At 42.7% G+C, this 24,201-nt stretch overlaps 1 protein-coding gene across 3 annotated transcripts; it reads right to left on the reverse strand.

Moving 5' to 3' along the window:
- Positions 1-1,741: 1,741 nt before the first annotated feature.
- TPMT (thiopurine S-methyltransferase) lies at positions 1,742-24,035 on the reverse strand. Of its 3 annotated transcripts, none has more exons than XM_040249335.1 (9): positions 23,946-24,035; positions 17,622-17,805; positions 16,382-16,474; positions 13,251-13,383; positions 9,855-9,907; positions 9,133-9,207; positions 4,141-4,226; positions 2,541-2,585; positions 1,742-2,130 (listed from the first exon to the last, which is right to left on the reverse strand). In XM_040249335.1, exons 2-9 carry the CDS (start codon positions 17,759-17,761, stop codon positions 2,018-2,020), a joined length of 738 nt encoding a protein of 245 aa, XP_040105269.1. In that variant the 5' UTR covers positions 17,762-17,805; positions 23,946-24,035; the 3' UTR covers positions 1,742-2,017. The 3 variants fall into 3 exon arrangements, 2 of the variants coding, with proteins under 2 accessions (XP_040105269.1, XP_040105268.1); XM_040249334.1 differs by having other exon boundaries at positions 17,622-17,822; positions 23,946-24,018; XR_005722684.1 differs by having other exon boundaries at positions 1,755-2,130; positions 2,541-4,226; positions 23,946-24,013.
- Between the last annotated feature and the right edge of the window lie 166 nt (positions 24,036-24,201).

Below are 24,201 nucleotides of genomic sequence, written 5' to 3' on the forward strand. Positions count from 1 at the left end.
CACTTAAAAAGATGCAACATACAGGCAACAAACCCCCATGTTATAACTTTCCTTTGATGGTTCTCTAGTATTTATAGGAAGCACTGTTAGGAAAATAGCATTTATCTAGGAATGATGCTAAGCACTTGCTTATCTCTAAAGTCCATGTTGAAGGGTTTCTCAAGTACCCTATAGAGTACTTGTCACATATATACACATGATGATTAATAAAAGAAATTCCTTGAGTCTAACTCTGAGTTTCCTATGAAGAATCTTTCCTCCTCTGTGGTGAAGTCTCCATGGATTTCCTGTGTACTTTCCTCCAACACTCCTCCCCTAGAGGGCCCAGGAATAGCACGACCATCTCTTCCTGCTTCCACCTAGAAGGAGCTCCAAAGGGGACAAAGGGTTTGAAGAATGGGTCTTGTGATCAGTGGCTGACTCCTGTGCAAAGTACCAGGCAGAAGAGGAGGGGAAATGGAGACCCAGCTCAAGCAGTGACAGCAGAGAGGGGGTGCAGGGCGACAGGCCGTGGAGTCTGGGAGAGCTCAAGCAGGCGGGCTGCTGGTTTTGCAAGCGTGGGAAGACACACCACATACATGCAGTTGAGAAGGAATCCCAGAACAAGTCCAAGGACACAGTTGTATCGCAGAGCGTACCTGACAACAATCAGAGAGGCAGGAAGAGAGCCAGTGGCACAGACTAGAAGCATCTCAGTCCAGGAGGATAGACGCAACCTTTGAACCGAGAAGGAGCAAAGACAGTAGGCACCTTAGCTTGCGCTTGTGAGCGCACAGGAGCAAAAACTCACTACCATTGCCAGCCTGAACCCCTCCTGGGTTGGCGAGTTTTGAGCTTCAGGCCAGCCTTGGTGGACCTCCGTAATAGGCAGTTCTCCGTCACCGGCATGATTCCCTGGACCTGACCTGGGCTCCGGTGACGTCTCCAGCTCTGCTTTCCCCCAAGGGTACCTCGTCCTCCAGCACTCACCCGCGTATCTAATTTCATAAACTTCTGCCCCACCACGTGCTTGGCTCCAGTGGTGAGGGATCAGCAGTGAGGGGTAAGTGGTGAGGGGTAAGTGGTAGAGGCTTGAACATTTCGAGCACCCACAGGAAAATGAGCTGGAGCTATATGGTTGGAAATGAGAATCTGGAAATGTCAACGCTTCTCAAATTTTCACACACACACACCAGTAAATAATTTTAATAATGCACTCCAGCCTACTAAAATGAGCTAAACAAGCTAAATCGTTTAGGTATTAGGTGGTGCAGTAAGAGAGGAATGTCTGATTTAACAAAATGTGACTCCAAGTGAGAACTGAAAAGCTTTGAATCTAAACTTTCATAATGAACACACACGAACCCAGCCCTAAGTATACCTTCACTTCTTAAGACTTTATCATTTAAACAAGATGAAATTAAGAGAAACCTGCCCAACACAGGAAAAAAACTTCTAAAAATAACTTATTTTTACAGTTTGAGAAAAAAAATTTTGTTCCATAGAGAGTGGTCAATTTCATTAGTTTAAAAAAATTTTTCTTCATTCTGTCACATATAAAATTATATAAGAAGAAAAATGTGAAAAGGAATGCTAGGATTTAGTACAATTTGAGGGTTTATAGTAAAAATTAATGTTTTATTATAATGTCTTAGATGGTTAGCTTTTACCTTGAACCCTATTAAAAGTGTTACATCTCTTCAATGCTTCTAAACTTCAAAAAGATACCATTTTTTCTATTATATTTGTTACATACATTGCATTTCTTTTTTCTGTTTTAATTATATAAGTAATACATGCTGATTGTAAAAAATTCTTACAATCTGTAAGACATACAAGTATAACCTTTTATTCTCAGTCATATGCTCCTTTCCAAAATATGTGCTTTTTCTAAAAAGTTATAAGCATTTTTTAGCAAAGATCTGCGATATGATTTGTGAACAATTTTTTCCCCAAAAGTCATCCATTTTCATGCCTTAGCACAATTTTCAATTGTTCAAAAACATTTTGATATTATTTACTTCTACTTAGGTCTCATTTACTTTTCTGTAAATAGATATAACCTTTCAATAATCTGGTCAATTCCCCAACTTTTATGTCGTTCTTCAAAAACATCAACCTTCTCTAGACATTGAATATTGCATACTGAACCTGAAACAAAAAGAAAGTGGCAAGTTAAAATTTTATGACAAATACAATCAACTCTTCAAAAACATATCAAGTGATTTGAAAAACTGTGTGTACTGAAGATTTTTCCTTTCTTTTTAATGAAAATGGGGAAATACTAAGAGTACATTTTCTCAACTCTGAAGGTTATTATCATTTTTAACTAAGAGTTAAAATAAACATACAATCTCTCTAGAAGAATTGAGACGTCTTTAACATAAACGTACTATTTAGCTAAAAAGGCATATTACAGAGATGGGTCCCTTTTGGGGGGATTAAAATAGTCTCCATTAAAATGGCTTTGGACTTTTAAGTACTTTAGATATTAATAGTTTGCTAACAGCTCAAAACAGTTGACTTTACTTAAAAAGTTATAGCACACATCTGTAACTTACCAAACAATTTTTTAACTTCTCCATCTGTAACGTAAAATGGTGGACCTAAGTGAAAGAGACAAGGTGAAGAGTAAGCTCTACAGACCTAATTCTAAACAGAAACAAACCTTCTGGGCCCACTTCTCAGCTTATTCCCAATGACCTAGGGATATTCATTCCACATACAATTCGATTATCCAAACAGGTGAGGATGGGACACGTTTTCTGCTTCTTATTTTGCACATCTTATACCAAAGACCAGCCAACCACTGGTAACGGCAGACGCGCACCTCCAGCTTCCATGAGACGCTGAGTCAGCCATGGTACTTGGGAAAAGGGACGTGAGAGTGGAGTTCATGGACAAATTCCCCTGGGACTTGCTGCTGCCAGAGTGTAGAGTTTAGACCATGCGCTCATTATACACACTCTGCCCATTTTGCTGCGGGCACTTTAAAGGAAAAAACTTTTGCCCCGTTCTAGAAGGTATTCTGAGCCTCCACCCCAGACAGAGCTTGCTCTGTCTTCTTCCCACAGGCCCTTCCTTAGGCCTACTGCTCAGGAAGGGAATTTAACACATTATTGACTGGGGGACTTTTGCTGAAACTAACACCTGTGGCTGGCAATTTGTTATGTACGTGAATTTTGAAATGGCTCAGTCAATAACATTCTGGTGGCAGAGTGGTAAAGAATCTGCCTGCCAGTGCAGGAGACATAGAAGACACAAGTTCCATCCCTGGGTCAGGAAGGTCCGCTGGAGGAGGAAACAGAAAACTGCTCCAGTATTCTTGCCTGGTAGATCCCATGGACAGAGGAACCAGGTGGGCTCTATAGTCCATGGGGTTGCAAAGAGCAGACACGACTGAGCACACACAGAACACACAAACGAAAGGTGTATTAACATCTCTCTGGTCAGTAAGTTGCCAAATCACATTTGCAGGGCTGACTTTATTTCCATCTGACGGTTCTCAGACTTAATTATAGCCACTAGGTCTCATCTTTTAATGAGTTTTCAAGATCTAACATCTTCAAACAGAAAAAAAAAAACAAAAACTAACATTAATATGTATAAAACAAGGCACTTTTTTAAAAGCTCCATTAAAAATCAAAACGGGAATGTTTACGAATTCAAAGTATATGCATTTGGTTTTCACTTCTTCCTGAAAAGCCATGACTTAAAAGGTCAAGTGTTAATGTTCAAACACATTTAAATGAACCCAGAAGAAAACATCCCTTTTACACATTCAAAAAATATATAGTTATTTTTAACACGTGCTACAGTCCGTGGGGTCACAGAGAGTCGGACACAACTTAGTGACCGAACGAGAACATTTTTAACATGCAATAAATTATAAAATTCCAGCAATTAAAAAGCAGGAATAGTTTAGAGATTTTCCTGCCCACCTCCTACGTGCACTTCTCACCCTATTTCCTATGAAGACGTATTTGTATTTGTTGGCATCAGCCCAACGCATCCCACCCACCCCCCCATCATGGCTGACACAGACTTCATGTATATAAGCAGGATGCCTCCCATGAGATAAAGTAGGAGAAAATAATGCTATCCCCGTCAAAAAAATCAGGAAACGAGGCAACTGGAAAAAGAACAAAACAGAAACTTTACCTGCATGTTTAGTTGGATCGTAAGAAAGAACAGCCAAGAGGTACTGAAACCCAGGTCTTGTTAGGGACAACATTACATCCGAGTAGCTGAAAAGAATACAAAAAGGCACACATTACATTTCTTTACAAAGTCAAGGCCTGTGGGAGACCAGACGCAGGGAGGGAAGCCCAGCTTTCCTTTCATCTGTTACTGAGTTTAATTCTCCGAAAAACCACATGAAGTTGAATCTTATTCTAAACAGCCAGAAATGGGCTCAGCAAATGATGTCACCCACCTAAGCTGGGAGATAGAGAAGATGGGAATCAAAAGGAGCTCTTGGGACTTCCCTGGAGGTCAAATGGTTAAAACTCTGCACTTCTAAAGCAGGGGTCGTGGGATCAATCCCTGATAGGGGAACTAAGATCCAAATGTCTCGGGGAACAGACCGGAAAAAAAAAAGAGGAAGCTGGGTTCAGGAAGGAGCCCCTCAGACCAGAAGATGTCAAATAAAGTGGAGGAGAGGCTCCTTCCACAGTGACTTGGACCCCGGAGGCTGGTCAGCTTTGAACATGTATTTCCTGAAGCACTGCCAGTTCTGGGGCAGTGGTTCCCAGACAGGGCTGGTATCGAGATGACCTGGGCATCTGTGGGAAGAAAAGATGCCTGGGCGTCGGTCATCCCAAGACTGAGTCAGTAGGTTTGCTGTGGGGCCGGGGATGCTGCAGTCTAACAAATATTCTGGGTGACGGGGTGGTCACCAGGGGCTCAGATAAGAGGAACAAAACAATCCCTTTCCTCTTTTTAGCTGGAGAGAAGACTCATCAACGGGCTTCCCAGGTGGCGCTATTGGTAAAGAAGCCATCTCCCAGTGCAGGAGACATAAGAGATGAAGGTTCGATCCCTGGGCCAGGAAGATCCTCTGGAGGAGGGCGTGGCAACTCACTCCAGTCTTCTTGCCTGGACAATCCCATGGACAGAGGAGCTCAGTGGGCTACAGTCCATAGGGTCACAAAGAGTCAGATACAACTGAAGTGACTTAGCATGCCCGCATGCAAGACTGATAAACAGGTCAAAATTCAAGAACATTAAAGTTCTGCAAGTATGGCATGACCCCTGAGTGCTACTGCAACTGTCCTTTGGAGCAGGTGTCCTGGGCAGCAGGCAATACCACTTCCCAGCCGTGTCTGATGGGTTCGGAGTGGGGACCAGATGCTAACAGGGCCCATCAGCAGACCAACCAGGGGACAGAATGATGAATTTGACCAATCAGATGACTCCACTGGGAAACTGAGTTAGATCCAAAGGGAAGTTGCTCATAGTTGGACCTAGAGATTGTCATACTGAGTGAAGTAAGTCAGACAGAGGAGGATAAATACCCTATGACATCCCTTATTTACAGAATCTAAAAAGAAACGATACAAATGAATTTATTTACAAAACAGAAACAGAGTCGCAGTCTTAAGAGAACAAATTTACCGTTACCAGGGGGAGGATGGAGGAAGGGATAGTTAGGGAGTTTGGGGATGGACATGGACGCAATGCTATATTTAAAATGGATAGCCAACAAGGTCATACTGTATAGCACAGGGAACTCTGCTTAATGTTATGTGGCAGCCTGGACGGGAAGGGGAGTTTGGGGAAGAATGGATACATGTATATGTATGGCTGAGTCCCTCTGCTATCCACACATATATGTATGGCTGAGTCCCTCTGCTATCCACCTGAAAATATCGTAACATTGTTAATGGGCTATACTCCAATATAAAATATTGTTTGTTGTTATTAGTGGATAAGTTGTGTCTGACTCTTTGCGACACCATGGACTGTAGCCCACCAGGCTCCTCTGTCCATGGAATTCTCCAGGCAAGAATACTGGAGTGGGTTGGCCATTCCCTCCTCCAGGGGATCTTCCTGACCCAGGGACTCAACCCGTGTCTCCTGCATTGCAAGGTGGATTCTTTACCACTGAGTCACCAGGGAAGCCCCTAAAATAAAATAAAACGTTTAAAAGAAAAAAAAAAAAGAAGAGTTGGTGGTTTGCTGTGGTCTTTGAACTAAACACTGAAGTTGCTGTGCCGGGCGGTGGCTGGAGCTGAGAAGGCTAAGGGCTGTGAGTCAGATACATGTGAACAGGAGTGTGTCAGTGGAGAAAGCCGAGTGCTGAGTCAGGAGGACAGAGGACACGCACACAAGGAGGTGAGCGGCTGCGAGAGAGACAGACAGAGGTCAACAGGCTGCACAGCTCTGGGTAGGGCGCTTTGGTACTTGGCATACGGGTTTCCACCGGGTCCAGCTGTGATGCCAGCCCTGTCCGGAGCCCTGGGAGAAATCAGGGAGGCTGTCCAGGGTGAGGATTAGGAGGTCAGGCTCCACCAGGTCCCCAAGCTCAAAGTCCAACCTCTCCACCTACTGGCTGTGTAAGCTTGACGAAGTCTTTGCCCCTTTGTGCCTCAAGTTTCCCCATCTGTTAAATGGGGATAAGACTAGCAGAGAACGCACAGGCGGTTGTGAGGATTCAGTGAGCTCACACATAGAAAATGCATAGAAAGGCACTGGTATGTACTTGAAAGCACTTGTATTAAGAAGTCAGTGACTTCTTCCTTCGGCATACATGACATAAACTCCCCTAAAACTTGAGCTGGTTTGAGGTGGTCGCTCTTCCTCGCATGTGAAAGAACCAGCCCTAGGCAAACTTCTGAGCAGAAACCTTCTTGTCTTAACTTTCCGATTATCATTTTTAAGAAGAAAGAACTCGCTGTCCCCATTAAGTGATGAGTCAGACGGGTTCGGCAGGGTGTCCTGGGGCCCACCAGCATCCTTCTTCTTGGAATGCAAACTTTCTCAACTCGTTTCCAAAAATTCAGAAAAATGAGAGAGATGATTGATGTCAGACAAAAGGCCTAAGAGTCACAGCGGAAAACACAGCAGTTCTCACCCACATGTAATCTCAGCAGGAAGACATCCAGTACTGAGGGCAGGACTGGGATAAAGCACTAAGTATCTTAAATGTAAGATAAAGTCGTGGATCTGTCCAATGGCTCAAAATAAACAGTTATTCCAGAAACAAAGGCCAGTGTTCTCAGGACTACAGACACACTCACACACACAGAGATGGCTGAAAGGGGAGAAAAGAGAAGAAGGGCACCAGGAACACAGAGTCCACGGCCAAACTAGAAGAAGATTCTCTAAGAGCTCCAGAGGAGCCTCATGACTCTTTCTTACCATGAATTAAGCGGTTCAGGGGCCACTTGGAAGGCCTTCATTTCTAGGATGAAGGAGGCAATAGTGGCTGCTGGGAAACTCCATTTCCCTGGCTTTGAGTCTAATTTGTTCTCAATTATTGACTCAACACATATTTATTAAGCTTTTACTATGAGTTAGGAGAAGGAAATGGCCACCCACTCCAGTACTCTGGAAGCCTGGAGAATCCCATGGACGAAGGAGCCTGGTAGGCTACAGTCCATGGGGTCGCAAAGAGTCGGACACGACTGAGTGACTTCACTTTCACTTCCTGTGCGTTAACATGTTATATCTATCTGGGGTTGGCCAAAAAGTTTGTTTGGGTTTTTTTCTACAGCAGCTTTCAGAAAAAAACAGAACTGGAAATACAGAAACGACGAGGGCCAATACCAACGTGCGCTTGTTCAGTTATTTCCCCAACATCGTGTGTTTTTAGACCCAGTAGGAACTTAACGTGTATTTGTTGAACACTGGAATGACAGCTTCCAGTAACAGGAGAACTGAAGCAATCGTTGAAGGAGGGCGTACAGGGGAGAGGCAGGAACAGTCCCGCTAAGGATGGTCCTTCAGGGAACAATGACTTTCAAGCATGTGAAGTAGGGAATGGTCCCAGAGAAGGAAGAAGAGAGGCGCAATGTCAGAAAGAAAAGGGAAAAATACATATTAAGAGGATGTGGCATGGTCTAATTAAAAAAAGATGAGGTGTGGCAACAAGCCTAATTTGTCAAACAATTCACTTTTAAAATCTGAGATTTCATTTCACTGATGTGTAGTCCCAACCCTTTTTGCCACGTGCTATGAGTCTGCCTCCATAAAACTAAATAATTCAATATTTATGTGCTACACCCACATGAGTCTGTGAATGACATCTGGGTTGGAAAGTACATAGGAAGGATCACATTTCACTCAGTACGGCTTCTCATAGTTTAATTTTCTAATAAGACCAGGTACAGATGAAAGGCCACTCAAAATATCCAGATCAAAAGCCCTAATGCCTAACGGCTAATATTTAAACTGTCATTTTAGGGTCGACATGGCACTTTCTGCACGTGTCACTTCTTTCCATTCCCAAAACAACCATATGAGGGGGCTGAGGCATGGGCGTGGCTTTAACTATTTTTATTTATTTTATCTTCTGGCTGCACTGTGAAGCGTGTGGGATCTTCGTTCCTATACCAGGGATCTCCTGCAGTGGAAGTGTGGAATCTTAATCCCTGGCCCAGCGGGGAAGTCCCTGAATCTCAATTCTGTCATGCACTTGCTAGCTACCCTGTGGACATATAACTTTTAACCTCTCTGACCTTACTTCCCTCATCTGTAAAATGGGAATAATGATGGCCTAATGCCTCACAGGGCTACTTTGTGGATGAACTTGTTGATCGACATAAAGAATTTCAACAAAGTCTGGCACATGGCAACAAGCCAACAAATATTATTAGCTGGCAGGGTCAGTGGAAGTGAGGAGGGTGGGATGAGTAGAAATATTACAGGTTTACAGAGGAGTAAACTGAGGCTTAGAGGAACTGACTGTTCTGACTAGAGTAACACCGCTTAGAAGTGACAGGGCCACAAGTCTTGCACCTGTGTCCCGTGGCCAAATCCTAGACCAAGATACTGTTAGATACAGGTCTTCTAATTCCAAATACAACAAGCTATTCCAAACTAGTAAAAGTCTAGGAATCTTCTAGAAACCAGAAAAAGTATGAGATACTGAATTAAGGCTAAAAAGGGGAGAGGGGGAAATAACATAATTAAAGAAACCAAATCACTAACCGTTTGCGATCACTCGGATTAACAGCGACTAAGGCTCCTCTATCCCAAATCCGGTCAAATTTGCCAATATTTGCTCTACCAGAAAGAAAAAGAAAAAAAAAATTCTGTAAGAAAAACCAAATGTTTAACGAGACAGGGTTCCCCACGGTATGTGCTGGAACCTCAGCAGCAGTTAAGGAAATGGGATCTCACAGATGCTTTCCCTCAGAATCTCTAGGGATGTGTTGACACGTGTGTGTGTGTGTGTGTGTGTGTGTGTGCAGCTGTCCATTTCCGCCTAATTCTAGGCACTGGTGGCAGCAGCTTGGACTTGGGAGCACAAAGAAAGCACAAGGAACAGTTTGCAACAGCTCTGCTCTTAGCCCCTGGAACAGGTATCAGGAACTCTCAGAAGAGATCTCCCCTCTGTCCATCTGAGACTGAAATGCATTTCCGTTACAGACACAGGTGTGAAGTGGAAGACATTTTCTTCCCCCTCCTTTTCCCTACCTTCCTAGGATCAAAATAATTTTTCCAGAGCTTAGAAGTTACCCAAGGACAAAGAGATTACGTGTGCAGACATGTAGGCTCCAGCAAAAACAGCTGCAGTACAGACTCAAATGAATGCTTCATGGATGCTACTGCAAATTGGATGGAAGTGATAAAAAGATTCTTAACCCGCCTCATCACTGTCTAGCAAACACTCAGATTTTTAAAAGCGGAGAGGAAGACATCAGTCCTACCTGGGAAGATCAAAAAGGTTGCAGCAATACAATGAAATGTTCCCTGAAGAACTCTGCAATGAAAAAGTAAAAAATAAAAAATCCATTTTATTAGGAGGTACCTGAATGGTCAGAGAAAAAAAAGAAACAGGGGACAAAACAAAGCATAGAGAAAGAATATGTAATTAAACATAAAGGACATAATTTCATGGCAAACCATCTTTACACATCATTTGTTAAATGTTTATTTTTTAAGTTGTAAAATAAACATGGACCACATTATAAAGAATTTACATAATAAAGAAAAAAACCTGCCTGCCACCATCTGAACAGTGATTTTCAATCATTTCTATGAGTTCCTCTTGATTTTTTCCCCTCTCACTTCCTGTACCTTGCAACTTTCGCAAATATTTTTAAACTGAAAATAATGGCACTTAGAAAAATTAAAAACCAGTATGGGATTCTTTGGGATCAACTCAAAAAAAAAAAAAGGAAAATCAGATATTGGTTAATCCTGAAGATCAGTTAGCACTTACTCACTCTGGAACTTGTTAAATTTTAGCAAGGTTTCCTTTAGCAGAATCTTGACATTTTAACTCCCTAAAGACGAGCACACAGATTGCTCAGTTACCAGGCAGACATTTTAAAAGTGCAGTTCTGTTGACTCCCCAGTTTCTCTCTTTCACTGGCCGATGAGCATTTACTTCCCAAGCGTCTAGCGGATAGGATTAGCCCGGGTTCTAGAGACTGCAGTAAATCTGAGACAGGCCTTGACCCCGGTGAGGACAGCCTGGTCGGGCAGCGAGGTGTGGGAACAGAGAGCCACCATGGTACAGGATGGGCTGTGCTCTTCTAGTTGTGTGCCCAGAACTGTGGGAACAGAGCAGACAGAGCGGGGACCTCGCTTCACTGCCCTCGCTCGGGGAAAGGAGGAACAAAAGGTGGCCTCGGACTAACCGGCTAGATGCATCTGCTGACGTCACGGTGGTGGGCGGTGAGGAGCCTGGGGTTAGGGGAGGGGCAGGGTAGGAGAGGTACTAAAGGACCTGAAAATACTGGATTTTATTCTGAAATGAGGTGCCAACAGAGGCTATGATGAGAGGTCTTTGCAGACCTGTCTGTAAACACACGGAGGAGAGGTCTAGAGGCCAGGAGAACAGCCCATGAATGTCAACTCGGGCTGCAGATGGGACTCACTGGGGAGGTTTACACAGACCTGGTACTAGGCCTCACCTCTAGAGGTTATGACTTAATTAGCCTGAGCACTGGGAACCTTAAAAGATCCACAGACAATTTGAAAGGTGCCACTGGGGCTGAGTCAGAGAAGGCAATGGCACCCCACTCCAGTATTCTTGCCTGGAGAATCCCATGGACGGGGGAGCCTGGTGGGCTGCAGTCCATGGGGTCGCTAAGAGTCAGACGTGACTGAGCAACTTCACTTTCACTTTTCACTTTCAGGCATTGGAGAAGAAAAAGGCAACCCACTCCAGTGTTCTTGCCTGGAGAATCCCAGGGACGGGGGAGCCTGGTGGGCTGCCACCTATGGGGTCACACAGAGTCGGACACGACTGAAGCGACTTAGCAGCAGCAGCTGGGGCTGAGACCATGGTCCCCAGGAGGACTAGATTCTCTGAACCGAGGCAACTGGGATTCTTAGATGATCTAAGAATGAACTGGGAGGAAGCTGTAAAATAAAGCACTCTCAAGCTTCCTACTGACCTGAGGGATTAATTTCAATCTTTAGAAGCGAGTACTTTTCGAGAGACTGAATGTACAAACACACAGTGGCCAGACTGCACGTACCAACAACTCATGTCTGATAAGAGAACTCGGACCCATGGCCTCTGCAGCAAGCAGCCTGGGAAGTCAAACCACAACCCTGCAGGACGGTGGTCAATTGACCGCCATCCTCCCTGATTTATAACACCACCCTTCCTCCCCGTCTCTTCCAACTCAAACATGCTTCCCAAAGCAGTCACCGGGGTGCTGCTCCAAGTTAGCCAATCGCACCTGAAGCGTTCACATCTTTCACCGGGAAGCTTTCCCATCCCACTGCCAGGCTTTGAGCCTCTGCCAAATGCAATTGGCTGACTCCTTCTGAACAAACAGTCTCTACTTGTTCTCATTCGGGTAGATTCTGTTTATTTCCACATTATTATTCCAAGCCAGTGTAGCAGTTTCACTGGATCATTCTGGTCACAGGCAGAAGACCACTCTCAAATCTATCATTTCCAGCCCAGACGCTGCCCCACGCTTTGGAGACAGTTGCCAGTACCTCCTTATCATACCACACATCTTTTCAACTAATCATCTCCAGAACAACGCTCATTTTCTCTGCTGTTCAACTTGTTTCTCCTTTATTCTCTGCCACCCACCCAGTCATCTGAGCTGGAAATGTAACCTCATCACCCTCTGGATTCCCATTCAGTTAATCACCAAAGCCTTCCCAGTGTGATACCCTAAACATAGCTTTAAGCCATCTGTTCCTCTAAGCACCCCATCACTCTTCTAGTGCAGCCCTTCATGTTCTCTTTCCTGGACGACTGCTCATAACCTCCTATCTGGTCTCTCTGCCAGGGGGCTACCGCCCTTCAAACTCACTTCCCTTGAGGTTACAAGGGTGAAAGTGAAAGGGAAGTCGCTCAGTCGAGTCCGACTCTTTGCGACCCCAGGGACTGCATCCTACCAGGCTCCTCTGTCCATGGGATTTTCCTGGCAAGGGTACTAGAGTGGGTTGCCATTTCCTTCTCCAGGGGATCTTCCCCACCCAGGGATTGAACCTGGGTCTCCCACATTGCAGGCAGATGCTTTACCATCTGAACCACTGTGGCTGGTTGCAAAAGAAAACCTGGCTGTCACGTTCCTACTTAAAACCCTGCGGTGCAGAATGAGGTACCAGCTTCACAGGGCATCTGAGCTGGCCCTGCCCGTCCCAGTCCTAACTGTCATCACACTTCAGGAAGCTCCCCTTAGGCTGGATTAGGAAACTTCCCTCTCGGTTTGCTTAATACCCCAAGTCGTTTCACTGAGTTCCCTGTATGACAAACAGTCTCCTATGCTTCTCTTTTCTCCTAAGCTAAGCGATTCTTCAGAGCAGGGACCATGTTTTCATCTCTTCGGTGTCTTACGCAGGGTGTGGCACTTGGCAGGTTCTCAGAAACATTTGTTGATTAATTAAAAAGCCAACAAACCCAAACCAAAAATATGACAAATAAGCTTTGATCTTGGCTTTTCATGTCTATTTGTTCACATCTAGCTATGGTCTATCTTTTTATGTTCCTTATGCTATACAAAGTCCTGGTGAATCTGAAGATTAAGAGGGGTCATCTGACGTGTATAGTGTCTTCACTTACTCATGCTGAGAAAAACCTTTTTGGCGGGGGTATGGAGATAATATTTGCCAAAACCAAAACACACCTTGAATATTTTGGCTCCAGGAATTTCCATAATTGGTTCTTCTGAGTAAGAAAGATTCTGCTCCATAAAAAATTCCCGTATCCCAAGTTCGCTGATTTCCACGCCTACTACACTGTGTCCTCGGTCTGCAAACCTGCATAAAATCATATAATTACACTTAAAGTTTTCTTTCGAGTACAATACTAAATAAAAGGATATACACCAATGAGCATATATTTTCCTTAATTTTAAGAGATTTGTATGAATTCAGACTCACAGGGTTTCACAGAACGTGTAGATCCACAGCAAGCAGATTTTTATATTCTCTATATAGTCTATGTAATATAATTTATATATTCTCAAACCCTACGCTATGTGGAGTTCTGAGAAAAGGGTTTATAGTACCTTGGGGAAATTTTAAAAGCTTGGAAAATTATACCTTAAAATGCTGATTTGCTACAAATGGACTGGATTGGAAGAGTTTTTGATTTAACAGCATCCTATGAATTTGATATGCTTTTCAATGTCTCGAAATCAGCTCTGTCCATTAAAACTTTCAGTGATGAGAGGAGAATCTCTACTTGTGTTGTTCAATCCAGCAGCCACTAACCACATAGCTGAAGGCCCTTGAGACATGGCTTGTGTGATTTAGTTTAAATAGCCACATGGGGCTGATAGATATAGTAATGGAGTACATCCATTTTTGTAACAATGTTAAAATTTCCACTTATCTACACTAAACCCTATCCAGAAATTTGTTTCATTACCATATGCAAATAGCTAGTATTTTCCTGATTAGCTTTATGGTTACAGAATTCAGTCTTGGGATCTTAGACTTCAGAGAAAACAACACTAGTGGCACAAATACCCAGGTACAATATTGATTTTTATGCCACATTAAATAAACACATAACTCATTTATGCTATAATCCAATACATGCCTTCTTAACCACTGTACCATGCAAAATCATCCAATAAAATCATGAAGTTTACGGGGATGGGAGTTGGGGTACACATTAAAAAAACTTTACTGTCCCAATGAAATATTATTCAGTCATAAATAATTGAACTCTTGCCATTTATGACAACATGGATGGGCTCTGAGGGTATTATGCTAAGTGAAATGAATCAGTGAAGAACAGCATATAATCTCGCTTACATGTAGAATCTAACAAAAACAAAAACAAGCTTATAGATACAGAGGCCAGACTGGTAGTTGCCAGAGCCTGGGGGTCAGTGATGGATGAAACGGGTGAAGGAAGTAAAAAAGTACAAATTTTTACATGTGGAAAAATGACACATAGCCTACGGTAGATTCATGCAGACTGGATTATACTGTAATGCATTGCCCTAAGAAAACCCCAAAACTAAGAAAATGTCCTAAACACTTTACGTTAATGTTTTCGAGTTCCAGCTAATAGTTTATCTATTCACATTGGATATCTGTATAGACCTTTAAAACACAAATTTATTACCTAAGTGAAAAATCCTCTAACATAACAACTTTTATACAATAATAGTCATGTTCAACTCTCTGCAGCCCCATGGACTGTAGCCCGCCAGGCTCCTCTGTCCATGGAACATTCTAGGTAACCTGGAGCAGGTTGCCATTTCTTACTCCAGGGTTTCTTCCCTATCCAGGGAACCCTCCCCTTTTACGTCTCCTGCATTGGCAGGCAGATTCTTTACCACTGAGCCACCTAGAAAGCCCATACAGTTACAGTAGCTTAGTTCTGGAATTCTTATTACAAATGACTTTAGACCCTGAAGTCTAAAGGAACCTTCAGCAATCACATTTAATCGGCTGTTTCCTTATACTGTTTTCTAATTTTGCCTCAAAGCTTCTGCTAGAACTAGGTTGTTAACACTTATGACAATAAGACAATCTGTTCATAGAGTTAATGTTTTTCTTGCAGGTAGTTTCCAAAGTAATTCTCTTGTCTGATTCAGTGAGTCAGTTAGGATGTAATGTTCTCAATTTTGTGGCCACCTAGACAGAGGAGCCCGGTAGGTTGCGGTCCATGGGGTCGCTACGAGTTGGACACGACTGAGCGACTACACTTTCACTTTTCATTTTCATGCACTGGAGAAGGAAATGGCAACCCACTCCAGTGTTCTTGGCTGGAGAATCCCAGGGACGGGCGAGCCTGGTGGGCTGCTGTCCCTGGGGTCGAGCAGAGTCGGACACAACTGAAGTGACTTAGCAGCAGCAGCAGTAGACTCTCTAAGCCACAGCAGCCGCTTGCAAAAGCTCTCGGCTACAAGTTGCAGGAGCGGTGGCAGGCTGCAAAAATGTCACTGTCCCCACTCAGAAATCCACTCCCAATGCATACATATTCTGTGGTTTGGCCACCTATATTTACATAGGGAACAGAGCATTTTTAAGTTACTGTATTTTTCACTTACTAATCGCTTTCATATATTTTATTTTTCTTTCCTGCTTGATGATCAAAGTTCTCAGCGTTCATGCTTATAAATGAATAGTACATCTTGGCACATAAGATAGCATCTGTACATCAATCATCACAACAAATTCTGTATAGGAAATAATTGTCAGGTTTGTGACTTTAGGGTAACCCATAGTGAGGGTGGCTTGTTAATTAAAGTGAATTCTTTTCACAGAGAATTACTCACAAGAAACACTTTCTTTATCACTGGTTTTATTAGCAGTGATTCATGAAAACAAAAACTCCTACGTGCTGGTTGAGGGAGGGGAGGGTTGAGTTGAACTGTGGACTATACACATCCTTGCCAAAAAGCTGTAATTTATTTTTCTGTCCACCTCTATTTAAAATATCTAAAATTAACTTAGCCACATTCCTAAAACACCTACAAAAACTAAACCATGCACAAAGGTGAAGGAGATTTAAGATTGAAGACTGGTTCCATCTTTCCCTCTCCCATCTCAATGGTTCTAAACTAATTCTTTTTCATAACTCAATACAGAAAGACAAGTTCACCCCTCTGTTTCGGCAGTGTCTTCACTGTTTGAGAATATTACCTCTATGAAGCCATCAGTAATAGTCTACGAAATATAGAATCCCTGTACATTTCCTGAGAAAGGAACTTTTTAAACTTACATCCTGTTAAATATTCACCCATAGTATTTATCATCAAGACAAGAGAGGATGTTCATGCTTATCTGCTCATACCATTTCATTTCAACTGCTTTTCCACAAAGGGGAAAAAATACCCTCAGTGCTTTCTCGCCTTTAAGCAAAGTATCCAGATACTTCTTTAATAGCCTGGGAAGAAAAAAAAATTGTTTTAATTAGCCAAAGGCACAGAGGAAAGGACTATAATCATATAACGCTAAGTACTTTTCATGAATTATCTCACATAATATTTCCCAACAACTTTTACTCAGTAGAGAACCTTGGTTATTAAAATTGCCAGTTTACATATAAAGAAACAGGAAGATTAAGCAGCTTGCTCAGTCATGTAACTAGTGAGGGGTTAACCTGACCCAAACCTGGGATTTTCCTGGTTAGTAATTTAAAAAAAATTTTATTTTTCATTAGTTGCTATGTTTTAAAAATGTATACCTATGTGATAGAGAAGGAATGGCAGCCTACTCCAAGATTCTCACCTGGAGAATCCCATGGACAGAGGAGCCTGGCTACATGGGCTACATAGTCCATGGGATCGTAAAAGAGTCGGACCACCCACCACCACCACCACCACCACCTGTGTGCATGTTCTAAGGCCAGCTACGTGACAGAGAGAACTCATACAATGGTTGTGGGATGATATCCCAACTATTACTCAGTGTGCAAACATGATAATAGTAACAGTGTCCCCTGGGCAGTCAGGGTGGCTGCCTGGACGAAGGAACATCTGTCACGCCCACTTTACTCGGCAATGGGCCAACGTCTATTGTGCTGCTTCAAAGCTGACTTCGACTACCATTACATTGCTCAGCATGTAGCTCACATTAATTTCTCTCAACTTCTCTTCTTCCACCATGTAGACAGTACTTTAACATTTGAACATATGCTATTGGAAAGCGAAGTCATACCACCACTACTTTTCAGTATAAAGAGATAGCAGCATTAACATAGCTTGAGCGTCTGGGTATGTATAAACACACATGACCAATGAATACATGTTACAGGGGATTAAAGAAAGACATATCTCAAAAACTGAAGATGCCATCAACTGTAGGTCGCACCATGATTTATACTCCATGGGAAGAAATATCACTGCCAATTAAACCATGACATGCCACAGATGCATTCTGACTTCAGAGATGCTCAAATGTGAAAAACTAAACCTGTGCATCTTAAAAATCAGTCAAGTAATGTGTACGTATATTATTATTTCTATTTCCAAAGTCAGTTTCTGATGGGGCATTTCTGTTATAGATCCACATTTAATATAAACATTTCTTACTGATGTCCTTGTTCTTGATGAAATCCAATTTGGTGATTCACCCACTTTTCTTGCCATTCTTCCAGAGTCAGCACTCGGTCTTTCTGAACCTCAGTGTCTGGGTACTCTTCACTGTCAACTACTGCTCTTGTATCACCCATGGTTTTGTTGATGGCTCTGGCTCACAAACAAATGTCCCCAGTGCCTAAAAATGAAAAATGTCTGTAATGCTGTCATTTAAGGGCATTTCAATTCTATGATAAATGAAATAAAACCCTAATATTTTCAGCAGTGTAGCTTTAAAAAAAATATTTCAATATTCAAGGAAAAGCCACACAAAAGTTACTTTTCAGTGAGTCTGATGGTAAAGGCATACCTCATAATCCATATTAGGAAGGATCTTTAAATAAATTGAATTACATCTCAGAGTAAAAGAGTTTAACTTTTTTTTAAAAGAGAGAGAGGATTAAAAAAAATAAACAGGCAGTATAACTTTTGTTAGCTGGGAATTTTTTCTAACATCTCATTCTTTTGCATTGGCAGGCGGATTCTTTACCACTGGGGAAGTCCCTTTAACATCTCGTTCTTTAATTTTGAAAACTTCTTTTAATGTTTACTTATTGTTTTTAACCGATGTTATGTTATACACAATTCAGAGCTCAACAGAGTTATGAAAGCAGGTCCCCATTTCTGAGAGGCAACCATCTCTAGTTCTTTTAGCTGCATCTTGACATATATCTCAAAATATGACTCAAATATCATGCTTATTTTGTATCTTAATTTTTCACTTCTAGGAAGCATCTAGAAAATATCAGCATTTAGCCCTCTTTCAACTTGCCAACACACACACACACACACACACACACCACCTTCTCATTTTTCCTATTGCATCCATACACACATAGCGTATTTGTGATTAAATATTTCAAGTATACATTACAATGACTAGATAAATACTATTCTCAGCTAAGCCATGTAGAATTCTATGATTACTTTTCCTTTTCTGTACAACCTTTTTAATCTATAGTTAATAACTGTCTGGCTTTTTCATTTATAAAATTTCTAGGTATTTATTACTAATTCAGCACTAAGTTCTCCCAGTCTCCTATCAGTACACTGTCAGTCTCTGCAGTTATCAGATATCCTATCAACGTCATCTTAGAAGAGCCTTCATACATGGATGCTCTCTTCTCGTGGTACATAGCTGGCCTTCTGGGCTCCTTCCTGATCATCATCCTGAAACTTTCTTTTTTATCTTGTGCTAGATCCCCTGTTTCCTTAATTGGCTATCTCCCCTTTTTTTGTTATCATCTTTATATTGGTAAAGTATAACCTTCAGCAGCTTTCTGAGAAAGGGCATATGGGAGAAAAGAGTTTCTTCTGCAACTTTGCATATATAAAATATCTTCATACTATTCCACACCCACTGGCAACCCACTCCAGTATTCTTGCCTAGAAAATCCCATGGACAGAGGGGCGTGGAGGACTACAATCCATGGGGTTGCCAAGAGTTGGACGTGACTGGGCCACTGAGCATTCCCCATCCTTGATGTGTAGTTTTGCTGTGTAAGAATTCTCAGGTGGAAAACATTTTCACTCACAATTTTGAAGAAATCGCTCCCTTATCATCTAGCTTGCAGAGTTAATGCTTAAATTCAAAGACATTCGGTTTCCGATGCTTTTTCAATGTGGCCAATATTTTTTCTCTCTCTCATAGCTTTTCTTTGTCCCTTAGTTTGTGCAATTTCATAATTCTATGCCTTACTCTGGGTCCACTTACATCTGTTTGGTGTAGTTCTTTTAATCTGGAAGCTCATATTTTTCTATTCTGGAAGAAGTCTTGAATTATTCAGATGATTTTGATCCCCCCCTTTTTTTTCTATTTCTCTTTCTCAGACCCCTTTTATGTGGTTGTAGAACTTCCCAAATGGTTCAAGAGGTAAAGAATCTGCCTACAGTACAGCAAACACAGGTTCGATCCCTGGATTGGGAAGATCCCCTGGAGAAGGAAATAATGACAGTACATTCTAGTATTCTTGCCTGGGAAATCCCATGGACAGAGGAACCTGGCGGGCTACAATCCGTGAGGTCCCAAAAGAGTAAGACACAACTGAGAGACTAAACAACAACAGCAATAGAATCTCCTGACCCAATACTGTAAATCGCTCACATTTTTTCTATTTTCCAGCTCTTCACCGTTTGCCCTGTTTTTTGAGAGATCACCTTATTTTTCTATTTAGTTTTTCTTTCCTGCTTTCAAGTCTTTACTTCTTAAGAGCTCCTTTTTGTTTCTGATGCTCTTTTTTCACTTTATTTTTATTTTATGTACAGAAAGGCTATAATATTTTCTTTTATTTACCTGCATGGTTTGTTACTGAGTCACTTTTTCTGTTGGTTTTGTCTTGTCTTCCAAACTAGTGATTGCCCTTAAATGCCTAGCAATTGCTTAGTCACTCAGTCATGTCTGATTTTGTGACCCTATGGACTGTATGTAGCCTGCCAGGCTTCTCTGTCCATTTAATTTTCCAGACAAGAATACTGGAGTGGGTTGCTGATTCCTTCTCCAGGGGATCTTCTTGACCCAGGGAATGAGCTTGCATCTCCAGCTTGGCAGGTGGATTCTTTACCACTGAGCAGCCAGGGAAGCCCCATTACCTACTCACATTTAAGAGTAAACACCAAAAAGCTGATTATAAGGTTAAGTTTGTGGATGGAGCTTACTGACTCTAAGCTTTACTGTAGAATGATGTGAGCAGATATCATTTGGAAACTTAGATATCATGATCTTTATTTTTTTGGACTTAAGACTTTCCATAAATGGACCTTCTAATTCCTGTTGAAAGCTTGAGTCATTGGGACCATGATTCTATACTCACATGCTGCTGCTGCTGCTGCTAAGTCGCTTCAGTCGTGTCCGACTCTGTGCGACCCTATAGACGGCAGCCCACCAGGCTCCCCCATCCCTGGGATTCTCCAGGCAAGAACACTGGAGTGGGTTGCCATTTCCTTCCCCAATGCATGAAAGTGAAAAAAGTGAAAGTGAAGTCGCTTAATCGTGTCTGACTCTTCGCAACCCCATGGACTGTAGCCTACCAGGCTCCTCCGCCCATGAGAAAAGGATAAAAACGGAAGAAGGTGCCAGCATTCATTTGTTTGTGTTCAGTTAATTTCTGTACTTTCAGTATGGTACTCCCATCCCCAGCTGTGAGCTGTATCTTCCCAGTCCAAAGACTGTACCCTCTCCAGGGAATAAACCCCCAAATGTCTGCTGATGCCTTGAGGAGCAGAAAGTTGGGGAAGGGATCAAGAACTTAGCTTTTCAGGAATCAGAATTTCAAACAATTGCCTTAATTTAGATCAGACCCTTCCATTTCCCAGAGATACCTGGTGCTGCTAACTTGGGAGCACAGGGGAATTCTACACTACAGGTAGGATTGCTCATTGGCTTCCCCATTGCTGGTTTAGAATTTAGCTTTCTTCAGTCTGCAAAATCCTTCACCACTTGTCCGCCTGCTTTCTTGATTTAGAAATTTTATTCTTCTCTTCTGTCCTTCCTTTATGCCTTTAAAAATCCTGTTGTTGTTTTGGTGGTTTCAGGAAGGAATAAAAGCAGATGCATGGATTCAGCATCCCACCTCTATCCCACAAATCTGCATTTTCAAATAATTTTCTTAAACCTTTTTTTTTTTAATGGAAAATGCATACAAAGGTGTTGATCTAAAGAAAAACACACAACCTAAGAGTTATGAGTTTCAATTTTATTTGGGGACCTCACTGAGGACAATAGCCTGGGAGAGAGTCTTTCAAGGGCACAGCCTTTCAGAGCATAGCTCCGGGAAAATGCTCCAAATATGTATGTTCTGTATACATAAGATCTTTTTTTTTTTTTTAACTAGGAAAAGTACGTAGCCTAGCATGCGTATGTGTGCTAAGTCACTTCAGTCATGCCTGACTCTTTGTGACCCTATGGACAGTAGCCCGCCAGGCTCCTCTATTCAGGGGGATTCTCCAGAATACTGGAGAGGGTTGCCATGCCCTCCTTCAGGGATCTTCCCCACCCAGAGATTGAACCTGCATCTCCTGTGGCTCCTGCGTCGCAGGCAGATTCTTTACCGCTGAGCTACTGGGGAAGCCCGTAGTCTAGCACACATCTTGGTAAAAGATTACTGCTAATCACGAAGAACAGATACTTCAAGTTAATGATTTTAGGGATTTCTGTGTACAAAAAGTTGCAGGAATCTGGGACCACTGTGTAATTCTCCCTGAAGCATGCTATTTAGGGGCCATTGATCCAAAACACATAATGCCTCACTCTTATTTTCCTTCCTGAAGTCCTGAAACACTTGGGGAATAAATATCACTCTCTGCAGGGGGTTGCAATTTAACCCTTAGTATAACTGGATGATGAGCAATACTCTTTGTTACTTATTTTTTTTTCCTTTACAAAGAGAACTAAGGAAAAAAGACATGTGAACATAACTGCAAATCTACCTGAAGGTATGTAGAAAATGTCTGTCTTTTCAATATGAAATTTGTTACATAAGGACAATACAACACAATAGTTCTAACATATCCTTTGAATCATTAGTGAAACTAATTTGGTTTGGATTACACTAGCAGGCTAATCTTAGTGGAGTTAATTTAATGATTCATCTACGAGAACAGCAAACATCACGGAAAAGAAGTTATTCAAGAAAAAGTTCCCTTTATGACAAATTGGGCTTGAGTGTGCTTAGGATTTAACGGAGAAGGCACCTCCCTTGGAATTAAGAACACAAATCACTTTCCAGCAAACATTTGTTAACAAATGGCTTTTTGAAAGGCCCTGACATGTCAGGAGGTAATCCTTGAGTCTTCTGAGAGGTGAGAGGAGTATCTGACTATATTGTGTACAGAAAAGCGAGTTGTAGTTTTCCCATTTCCATTTTCAGCCACAGATTTTGACACCTGAACTTGAGCCTGATTAAAACAGTTCTCTACTTAAAGGGAAGCATTTTATCATGGAACAAGAACAGCCTATTGGGCCCTTCTAGCTCAGTCGGTAAAGATTCTGACTGACACAAGCAATATTCTCTTTGAATCTGCCTGCAATGCAGGAGACCAGGGTTTGATCCCTGGGTCGGGAAGATCCCCCGGAGAAGGAAATGGCAACTCACTTGAGTCTTCTTGCCTGGAGAATCCCATGGATAGAGGAGCCTGGCAGGCTCCAGTCTATGGGGTTGCAGGAGTCAGACATGACTGAGCAACTAAGCACAAGGGCAGCCTGGAATAGTTCAGCTCCGACTCGACTGAGTGACTAACAACAACCTCTCCTCCCAGCTGGCGCTAGTGGTAAAGAGCCTGCCCTCCAGTGCAGGAGACATAAGAAACCTGGGTTCAATCCCTGGGTCAGGAGGATCCCCTGGAGAAGGAAATGGTGATCCACTCCAGTATTCTTGCCTGGAGAATCCCATGGACAGAGGAGCCTGGTGAGCTACAGTCCGCAGGGTCGCAAAGAGTCAGATACGACTGAAGCAACTCAACACACATAACCCTCTCACACAGACTTGGTATCATGAATATAACTTAGTCATTTCTTAGCTGTTCCCATAGCTTCTCAAACATGTACTTAACTTGTCCACGTCCCTTTCTGGAGAAAGAAAAAATTTCCTTCTATAACAAGATAAAAGTGCAAAATTATAAGAACCAGGACAAGCTAATTTCATAATCATTCTTAACCATACACAGAAATAGCAGATGTGCACAAATCTCCTTGGGTCTTCTCCCAAGTCTGGTTTCCTCCTCACCTTTTAGATAAAACCATGTTTCTGCTTTAAATTTATTTTAAAATTCTTAGCAAACTGAAAATTTAGTAAATTGAAGTTAAAATTTTCCTAAATTAAAATTAGTAAAATTCAGTGAATTTATTTTAAAAATTTTGGTAAATTGTAGAATTTAGAAAACTGAAGTAAATTTAAAACTGAAGATTTTAAACTCAAGTGCACAAATTTTAAGAGTGTGGCTCAGTGATTTCCTATTACATATGCATACACCTATGCATTTACCATAGAGCAAGACACAGGATATTTACAACACCCCATTTCTCCCACTTCCCCGCCCCCAGCCCATCACTCATTATTCTGGCAAGTATTTCTCTTTTCTTAAAATCAACCATGCCTGACAGTGATTTGGAGGTCACTTTAATCAGGGACTCAGAACACTGCGCTCCTTGAGTCCATTTCAGGGCGCGTATTGCCGGGCGGTGCGCGCACCGTGGGGTGCCCCGTTCCCGATTCCGATCACACACTCACACTCGGAAACGGCCCGTTGGTCACCGCACCCTCCTCCGCGCCCAGAGGCCCCTACCTCGTGCGCTGTCCGCCCGCCGGCCGCTGACTCTGGCGCTGCCCAGGGGCCGCAGGACCCGCGCCCCCGGCTCAGCCCCGCCCCGGGCCCGCCCCTCCCGCGGCGCACAGACCCCGCCCCCCTCCCCAGGCGCCCTGGCTTTGCGCAGCGGCGGAAATGGCCAGGGCGGGGCGAGCCGCGCGGCGGAGGCGAAGGCGGGGACCCGGCTCCTCCCCGGTCCCGCCGGCTCCTCCCACCACGGGTCACGTCGTGACAG

Source organism: Oryx dammah, unplaced genomic scaffold (assembly GCF_014754425.2).
Source record: "Oryx dammah isolate SB20612 unplaced genomic scaffold, SCBI_Odam_1.1 HiC_scaffold_11, whole genome shotgun sequence".
Classification (NCBI taxonomy): Eukaryota; Metazoa; Chordata; class Mammalia; order Artiodactyla; family Bovidae; genus Oryx; species Oryx dammah.

Bases quoted from the DNA above. Each gene is read 5' to 3' on its own strand.
- TPMT (XM_040249335.1), bottom strand. From the start codon at position 17,761: ATGGGTGATACAAGAGCAGTAGTTGACAGTGAAGAGTACCCAGACACT. The intron at 16,475-17,621 runs GTAAGAAATGTT...TTTTCTTCCCAG, and splicing joins CATCAAGAACAAGGACATCA to GCTATTAAAGAAGTATCTGG. The intron at 2,131-2,540 runs GTAAGTTACAGA...TTTTTGTTTCAG, and splicing joins AGAAGTTAAAAAATTGTTTG to GTTCAGTATGCAATATTCAA.